A 9,296-nucleotide genomic window follows, 5' to 3' on the forward strand; every position below is an offset into this window, starting at 1 on the left:
CAGGGTCTCATTTAGCCCAGGCTGGCCTCAAGTTTGTTATGTAGCTAAGGATGATGTTGAATTACCGATCAACCCGCCTCTATCTCCTAAGAGCTGAGATGACAGACATACACCACCATGCCTGTTTTTGCAGCACTGGAGATGGAAGGCAGGGCTTTGTGCATGCTGGGCAAGTTCCCTGATGACGGAAATGTACCAGGTGAGTTTCCAAAAAGAACGAGGAAGCTAGAGGGTGGGGAGAGGAAAATGGCCGTGGTCAAATGTTTTTCTTACCGAGACAATTATGACCGTCATGAGCCAACCTGAAGCCATGGAAACAGGTGCAGCGATAGTTGCCTGGGATGTTTAAGCAGTCATGGACACAGCCTCCATTTAGCTCATTGTCACACTCATCCACGTCTGGAAAGTAAAGGAGAGTCGATCCAGTAGTTATTGTTTCTTTAGGAGACGTATGTATGCATTTACCTGGTAGCCAGCCACCCCACTTCTTAGAATCCACCCAGATAGAAAAATAAACAAGCGCTACTCATTAATTGTTGTATTATTTCAAATTACAAAATACTAGAAGCAACCTAAAAGTTCGTATTTAGGACAGCAATTTAATGGCTGGGGTGTGTGCTGACTGCCTTGTGTTAACTTGACACACAAGCTAGAGTCATCTAGAAGGAGGGAATCTTTTTTTTTTTTTTTTTTTGGAGTTTTCAAGACAGGATTTCTCCGTGGCTTTTGGGTCCTGTCTTGGAACTAGCTCTTGTAGACCAGGCTGGCCTCGAACTCACAGAGACCCACTTGCCTCTGCCTCCCAAGTGCTGGGATTAAAGGCATGCGCCACCACCGCCCGGCTGAAGGAGGGAATCTTAATTGAGAAAAATGCCTCTATAAGATCAGCTGCAAGGCATTTTCTTTGTTAGTTATTGATGGGTGAGGGCCCAGCCTATTGTGGGCAGTGCCAGTGCTGGGCAGTTGGTCCTGGATTCTATACGAAAGCATGCCGAGCAAGCCATGAAGAGCAAGCCATAAGCAGCACCCCTCCATGGCCTTGGTATCAGCTCCAGACTCCAGGTTCCTGCCCTGCTTGAATTCCTGTCCTGACTTCCTTCAGTGATGGACTATGATATGGAAGTGTAAGCCAAATAAGCCCTTTCCTCCCCAAATAGCTTTGGTCATGGTGTCCATCACAGCAACAGAAACCCTAAGTCATGGTACATCCACTCGATGTATTTATTCTATGTAGCTCGAAAAGAGAATGAAGATGGTTGCTATGAAATGATTTGAAATAATTAATATACTGTTAAATGAAAAAAATCAAAATGCAAAAGAGTGCCTAGAATATGTTAAATTCAACACATCAAAAAACATGCATACAGAATTTCAACATGAATAAAGTTTATGTGGGAATAAAGAGTCTCAGAAGAGCTAATGCCATTCAGAAACATCCAGAGGAACTTACTATAAAGCTGTCCTTAGAACAGCAGCCTGAGGATAAGGAGATCATGGAACAGAACTAAGGGTACAAAACTGAGACCAGAGTCCCACGGGCAGACATGCAGAAAATGACAGACTTGAGAACACTCAGCCCTAAGCAGGAGATCTCCATCAAATCCCTCCCCTCAGGGGTTGGGGAACCCTGCAGCAGAGGAGGCAGAAAGAGACAGAGGGGACAGAAGACACCAAGCAGACAAGGCTCTCTAAATCAACAGGACCAACACACATATGATCTCCCAGAGACTTAGACGGGTCTGCACCACATGGGGTCCTGGCGCTAAAAGGCCATCCCTAATTTCCCATCCCTAATCCTGAATAACCTCCAATTGATAACCACTTGCAAATGAACTTTTTAGTTTGCTCAAGGGAATCTCACGGGGGAAACAAACTCCTCTTAAGGGTAGGCTGGATGCCTAGCAGTAGATGTCAACAGGAAAGGAACTCGATGGCACCTTTGGGGTTCCTTGTCTCATATTCCATCCCCTTCCTCTCTCTCTCCCCTCTCAACTTAAAGGTCCTTTGAGTATATACTATGGCTTCCAGTTTTGTGTTTTTATGGGATTCCTGAGTGTGTAAATGAGTGTGTCTCTGCATCTGTATCTGTTTTTTGTGCCTTCTCCTGGGCTCTTTTCCTTCTGATTGTTCTGTCCTAGCCCAATGTGTTCATTTTTATTTTATTTTACTATTATCCTTTAAGAAGCCTATTTTTTTCTAATGAGAGACAGAAAGGGAGTGAATTCAGATGGGAGGAGAGGTGGGGAGGAACTGGGAGGAGTAGAGGGGGGGAAACTGTAATTAGGATATATTATGTGAGAAAAAAATCCATTTTCAATAAAAGAGAGAGAAAAAGAGAGGTCACAAGCTTGAAGCCAGTGCAGGCTGTATGATGAGTTTGGGAACAGCCTGGATCACATAGCAAGACTCTGTCTCAAGAACAAAGCCCATGGCAGATCTGCAGCACAGCCTACTCGTTCTCTGCTTTTTAAAAAGAAATGAAATATGGATACAGACTACAGAAAGAACTGCTTCAAAAGCAGCACCAAGAGCACTAATCCAAACACAAGGAGCTCATCTATAGGAAGCATCCAGGAAAGGAGCTAGAAATAGGTTGCTAGTTAGCGGCTGCTGAGACCAGGAAGGTATCAGGAGTAGATCACTGGTTAGCTATTGCTGGGGGAGGGCTGGGAATGAAGTGTGCATAGTAAATCTTACTGAGAGAGTACAATGTTTGAAAACTCTGGATGTGTGGCTATACAACTCAGACAATTTATTACAAACCTTTGATTTGTATATAAAAATTGGTGAAATTTATGGTATATGCATGATGCATCTGAAAAGCTGTTAATAAAAAGAAAATAGGCATCTGGGCAGCAGTGGTGCACACCCTTAATTCTAGCTCATGGGAAGCAGAGGCAGACGGATCTCTATGAATTTGAGGCTAGCCTGGTCTACAGAGCAAGTTCCAGGACAGTCAAGGCTACACAGAAAATCCATCTCAGAAAAAAAAAAGAAAAGGAAGGAAGGAAGGAAGGAAGGAAGGAAGGAAGGAAGGAAGGAAGGAAGGGAAGAAGGCATCTATTTGTTTATTCATACAAAAGACAAAGGAAGAATAAACAGGATACCACAGATAAGAGGGAAAGGGGTAGAAAGAGGAGTCAAGGGGCAGGGTGGGGGAAAAAGAAGACACAGTACCTGTTTGAGGACTAATTTGGCACAGCCTTGACTCTCAGAAATGCAATGACATTCTGTTTATGTTCATAATACAAAAAAGTAACCAGGAGGGGTAGGGGTCAGGTGGGACGTAATGGATAAGTGAGACACACAAAGAAACAAACTAAATATATTGTGAATTAAAACACAAGGGAGACTCATCAGTAAAGTACTTCCTCTTCCCCATTCTCCATCCACGCCCTCACCCCATGCTAGGCTGAACAAGGTGTCTCTCCATAGAGAATGGACTCCACAAAGTCAGTTACCACTGCCAGGGGCCCCCTCTACTGCCCAGCCACACCATTGCCACCTGCAGGGAAGGGCTGGCTTCTTACTGTGGGAAGAAAAACCTGCTAGTGAAGAAGGCTGAAGTGACAACAGAATTCAAAATGTCAGCGCTACCCACAGTTTTTAATATATATGCATAAGAACAAGAACAGAGAATAAATAAGTCAGACGAGGTAATACACACCTGTAATCCCAGCACTCACGAGGCAGACAAGTGGATCTCTGTAAGCTTGAGGCCAGCCTGGTCTACACAGCAAGTTCCAGGACAGCTGAGACTATATACTAGAGAGACCCTGTCTCAGAAAAACAAACAACAGCAAAAATGAATAAACAACATACATGCCTGGACGTGCTAACTGTGTGCACAGAGGAACCCTCGGAACAATGGCAGCCCTGGGTTCTGTATACTCTCATCCTTTTCCACCAAAGGAACCAGAGCTCACTGTGGGAAGGGTTTGGTGCCAGGGCAACAGAAAACATAAGGAAGGTGTGGAGGAGCTTACAATAAAAAATATTAAAAAAAAAAACAGGATGTGAAAAATGACATAGGCAATAGCGAAAAGGAGCTTCCAACAGCTGGAGCTGGAACAATCTGAAAATAAATAATGTTATAAAACCAATGAAGGAATGGATGGGTGAGCAAGAGGCAGATCTTCCTTAAAGAACCCAGTTTGGAGATGCATAAGGGGGCTCAGTGAGAAGTCTTAAGGAGGTGCACACCAGTGATACCTGCTACAGACAACATCCACAGTCAGCACACCACAGTGATACCTGCTACAGACAGACAGGATCCACAGTCAGAGGCTAACGCCAGTGAACAAAGACTTGAGGGACAAGAAGGATCCTGGCTCCCCCAAATATGCGTCCACTATAAATGAGGGGGATAGTAACTTTGCAGTAGAGAAGCCAGTAGACACCATTTTTTTTGTTTTGTTTTTGTTTTTGTTTGTCAAGACAGTGTTTCTCTGTGTAGCCCTGGCTGTCCTGGAATTCACTCTGTAGATGAGGTTGGCCTTGAACTCATGAGAGCCACTCACTTTTGCCTTCTGAGGGCTGCAATTAAAGGCATGCACTACATGCCCGGCTCACCAGACACCATCTTAAACCAGGTGATGATTGGCATCATCCAAATGGCACATAGTGACATCATATATCGCTGCTGTGGTTTCCTGGAAAGGTCCCTCTGACAGCCTTCCTGCAATGCTACCAAGTCATATCATGAGAAGACATGATACGTTCTCTTCTGACTGGTTTTAAATTCAGTGTATAGCCAAGGCTAAACTCAAAATCATGGCAATCCTCCTGTCTCAGCCACCATGTCTAGCTCTATCAATTCTTTGCCTCTTCATACAAGGCAAATGAACAAAACAGTGTTCATCAGAAGGAGAGGTGGCTCAGCAGGAGCACTTGCAGCTCTTGCAAAGGACCCTGGTTCAGTTCTCAGCACCCACATCAGGCAGCTCCAAGGGATCAGACACTCCTTTTAAGCCTCCATGGGCACATGCATATGTGTAGCATACGTACATATGAAATAAATCTTTTTAAAGTATTGATGTCATGGCTGGAGATGCTGGCCTAACATGAATGAGACTCTGATTTCAACCTTCAATATTACATAAACCAGGGGAGGTGTCTGATGCCTGTAATCCCAGCCCTTGGGAGGTGGAAACAGGATGATCGGGAATTTGAAGGCATCATCTCCTTAGCTACACAGAAAGTTTGAGGCCAGACTGAGCTACAAAAGACCCTATCTCAAAAAAAGTTTCTATGTGAGACAAAGAGAGAGTGAGAGCTGGAGAAACACAAGAGGAACAGATGCTGACTCTGTGGGTTGGGACCAGGAACTGGATTCTAGAGCAGTAACAGCATCGGGGAGAATCTGATGACGTCTGAGTGATGTTTACAGTTTGGTTTTTAAATGACATCGTGCCATTGCTAATTTCCTGGTTTGGGTGACTGTACTGTGTTTTGGTAAGCTGACAGCATTGGGGTAAGATGAGTGAAAAATATCCATGAGCTTTGCATGGTTTCATAACCTTTCTGGTCTAAAAGTATTTCTAAATGCAAAGTCTCTTTAAAAGAAAAAAAAATCACACGTTTTAGAAAAGTAAAAGAAAAATAGTCTAACCTCCAAGAACACCTGCCCTCACATACACATACCTACATACAGATACAAGCAAACACATAATTAAAAATATAAATAAATAGAGGGCTGGAGAGATGGCTCAGTGGTTAAGAGCACTGACTGCTCTCCCAGAGGTCCTGGGTTCAAGTCCAGAGCCCACATGGTGACTCAGGCCTCTCTAAAACTGTAATCCTATAGGATCCACTATCCTCTTCTGGTATGCAGATATACATGTAGACAAAACACACAGTACATAAAATTAGTAAATCATATATAAATAAATAGAAAATACAGCTAGGTGTGATGGTACACACCTATAATCCCAACACTTAGAAGGCAGAAGCAAGAGGATCAGTCTTGGTTGTATGTCTGAGGCCATGCTACACTACATGAAACCATGTCTCAAAAACCAAAAAATTTCAAAATCCAAACAAGAGCAGCAAACTCCAGACATGAGTGTATACCACACACACCAGTTACATCTGGATGTTATATTCTATCCCAACACCAAGAACTGGACTTCTCAGAGACAGGGTCATTTGAAACATCAAGACATGAATACTAAGTCAAGTCATCAAATGTCAGCCAAAAAGACATGCATTAAGCTGTCTTTTCTCCTGCCTGAAGAAGTTAATGTGGTCTTCCAAGGGCTCAGACAGGACTTTCTCACTCACTATGTAGATTTTGTTTCTGCGGGCATTCAGATCAATTCCCACCAGGAGTTAAGCCCAAATTGTAAAGATTTTAAACTCTCAGTGAAAGAGGCCTCCAGTACGCTCATCAAGGTTGGGTCCAGAGGCAGGAGAAGCTGCAGAGCTGAGCCCAAACACCTCTCATCAGTTTAATGGGGATGTCTTATCCAAGCAGAGAGGCAGCTGCAGACTGGGACAGAAAGGAGATGAGGGTGTGACTTTTGCCCACAGGCTGATTATGTATTTATGTGCTCCAAGTCCTCAGTGTTTCCATCCATAAAAGGAGCAATGGAAATGACCCAGAGTTCCCTGGAGAGCCCTGCCATGGCTAGCGCTTGGCTCCCTCTTGGGAGAACACTTTCCATTCAGTATGATCTGTGGCTCAGACACTGAACTAATCCCAGCGGGCAGAGTCCAGACTTCAGGGCCCCAGGTCTAGAGCACCAAAGAGCTAAATTCTCCCTCTGCACATATTTTTCCAGAGTGAATCTGTCACTCAAATAAGGCAGTGCCTGGGTATAATTCTAAAGTCTAGTAGGTCCCAATCAATCAGCCCAAAACCACAGACAGGATGGATCCTCCAAAGACAGCAGAAGGCAGGACTCCAGTCCTTGGTCTCCAGGGAACTAGAACCAAAAGATAGCCAAGCATTGCATATCCTTTTCCAGAAGCTACACCAAAGAACATTTTGGAGCCAGATAAAACTGTAATCAACTCTGGGGAGGAACTAATGCCCCAACCCTTTGAGGATCTGAAAATCATTTCCAAGAGCAGGTGGCAGGACCCTAGGTAGAAGTCATTTAACCAACTGTGAGCTATGAGAAGTAAGGAGGGGCAGCCTCCCTGCCGCCCACTTACCCAGGGCCCTGAGACACTTACCGTCACACTGCCTGCCCTCCCCTTTGTAGCCAGGCTTGCAAGAGCACTTGTAGGACGCGGGTGTGTTCTGACACAGCGCATCAACATGGCAGTCGTCTAGCCGCTGAGCGCACTCGTCCACATCTGCAAAGGAACACAGCAAGCACCTGGTATGGTTTCCAAGCTGTGAGCGACCTGGCTCTAGTATCACCCCCCACCAGCCCGCCCACTCTACTCCTCCAAAGGTCATACTGCCAGGGCACCCTAGGATAAACCACACCAAGTCCAGGCCCATTTCCAAATGCCCTGTTCTGAGAGGAATCACCCAAGCATCCCTTACAGGCCCCCGAGATTCACTTCAGATCTGCCTCCTCTTGAAAGTGAGCCCTGATCCCCTAAAGTCGGGTAGACATCCGCACCACGTGCTCCCATATATTTAGCTCATTCCTAGCAGAGAGTATGCAGGGTTGTCACTGTCCGCTCTCACCTGGCTCTCCACAGCGCCCTTATAACGGAGCCAGGTCCTTGATGCCAAGCCAGCACTGCGCATGCGCCTGGCACATGAGTATATCATAGACTGGCTGCTAGAGCAGAGGAGCAAAGAGCAGGGCTGGCCAGAAAGTTCCAGAAGACTGCCAAGACAGCTGTCCCTCAGCCTTCTCCGAGTTTGGGATGTAGGTGGGGGTAAAAATTGGCCCAGTCTCTGGGCAAACAGTATCTCTCAGGCTGTGCAATGTAGGAATGATGGTCCAGAGATCCAACCCCAACCCTGCCGGTCCTCTCAACCCACCAAAGCCAAAGCATTTCCAGGGTCGACACCGCTCCGGGATATAAAGATAAAAACGAAAGTTTTGAAAGTACTTAAGTCCGATTAGAGCAGACTTTCCTACTGGTTTGGAGCGTGGCTGCTCCAAACCTGGAGGCTTAGGACAGTCCCGGTCTTGGGACAGTAGCTATTCGGTGCTCACAGAACTCTCTGCAGCTCATCCTGGAGTTGGCAGAACTTAACAGCCCCAAAGGAGAAAAATGAGCCAAACTGCCAGGAGCCCGACCTCAGTTTCCCTTATTTACACAAAGGGGAACTAGAGACGCCAGGCTCCAGTCCCTGCTACTGCACTCAGCCCCTGACAATCTGGCGAGCAAGCACTCTCAGGAAACCCTGAAACGACAGGTACAAGAGCAGAAGTCAACAGCCCAGATCAGGAGCCTCCTCGACGGTGAGGACGGAGGGTGAGGGCTCCCGAGGGCTGGGGACCACGCAAGGGGACCCGGGGGACCCTGCCCTACGACCTGCCAGGTGCGCCCCGCGCCTGCTCACTCACCCTCCAGCGGCCGGTCAGCGCGGCCCCGGACGGCGGCGACCAGCAGCGGAGGCGACAGCAGCAGCAGCAGCAGAGCTCGGGCCGCCCCAGGCCGACCGCGGCCCGCGACCCCCATGGCAGCCGCAGTGAGCGGAGCTGCGGCAGAGGCGCAGGGAGGCGTGTGCGGGCTCCGGGCCTCCGCGCCCACCGACACCCCTTGGCCCCGCCCGCCCCAGAGCCCCGGCCTCAGTTTCACACGGTCCTCGGTGCCGCCCCGCCCGCCTGGCCCCTCCCCGGCCCGGGGCGGAGGGGGCGCGGCCGCCGTGGCCCGAGCCACTGTCAGCAGCGCCCCGCGCGCGCCCTGAGCCTCGGCTCCTCTCTGGAGCGCCCTCCAACTTGACCGGGTCCTTCCAGCCTGAAATAGTCACAGGACGCCCAGAAAGTGTCCCCGCTGAGTCCCAACACAAGGGGACAATGGACCCCAGGCCCAGCACCCCTACAACAACATCTTTTTGGGGTTCCACAAACCCTGTCGGGAGAATTAAGGACAAGGTATCTTAGTGGGGCGGTGAGTCCAGCTGCTTTGGCCAGTCCAACACACTCCGCTGCGCCTGGCTATAGCCAAGGCTCTCTGATACCCCAGCTGATGGCACCGTGAGAACCCCGTCTGTCTGTGTGTATGTCTGTCTTGTCTTCTCTCTCTGTCTCTCTCTCTGAGTCTCTGTCTCTCTCTCTGTCTCTCTCTGTGTGTCTCTCTCTGTGTCTCTCTGTGTCTCTCTGTGTCTCTCTCTGTCTCTCTCTCTGTTTCTCTCTCTCTCTCTCTCTCTCTCTCTCTCT

At 47.8% G+C, this 9,296-nt stretch overlaps 1 protein-coding gene across 1 annotated transcript in view; it reads right to left on the minus strand.

Moving 5' to 3' along the window:
- The window catches only part of Scube2 (signal peptide, CUB domain and EGF like domain containing 2), a 72,509-nt gene extending 63,914 nt beyond the window's left edge, over positions 1-8,595 (minus strand). Inside the window, exons 1-3 of the mRNA XM_005350984.3 lie at positions 8,481-8,595; positions 7,180-7,302; positions 274-399 (exon numbers count right to left, since the gene is read on the minus strand). Of these exons, the coding sequence (XP_005351041.1) occupies positions 274-399; positions 7,180-7,302; positions 8,481-8,595 (364 nt within the window). The remainder of the gene's footprint in view (positions 1-273; positions 400-7,179; positions 7,303-8,480) is intronic.
- Between the last annotated feature and the right edge of the window lie 701 nt (positions 8,596-9,296).

The sequence above is a fragment of the Microtus ochrogaster genome, chromosome 8 (genome assembly GCF_000317375.1).
Source record: "Microtus ochrogaster isolate Prairie Vole_2 chromosome 8, MicOch1.0, whole genome shotgun sequence".
Lineage (NCBI taxonomy): Eukaryota > Metazoa > Chordata > Mammalia > Rodentia > Cricetidae > Microtus > Microtus ochrogaster.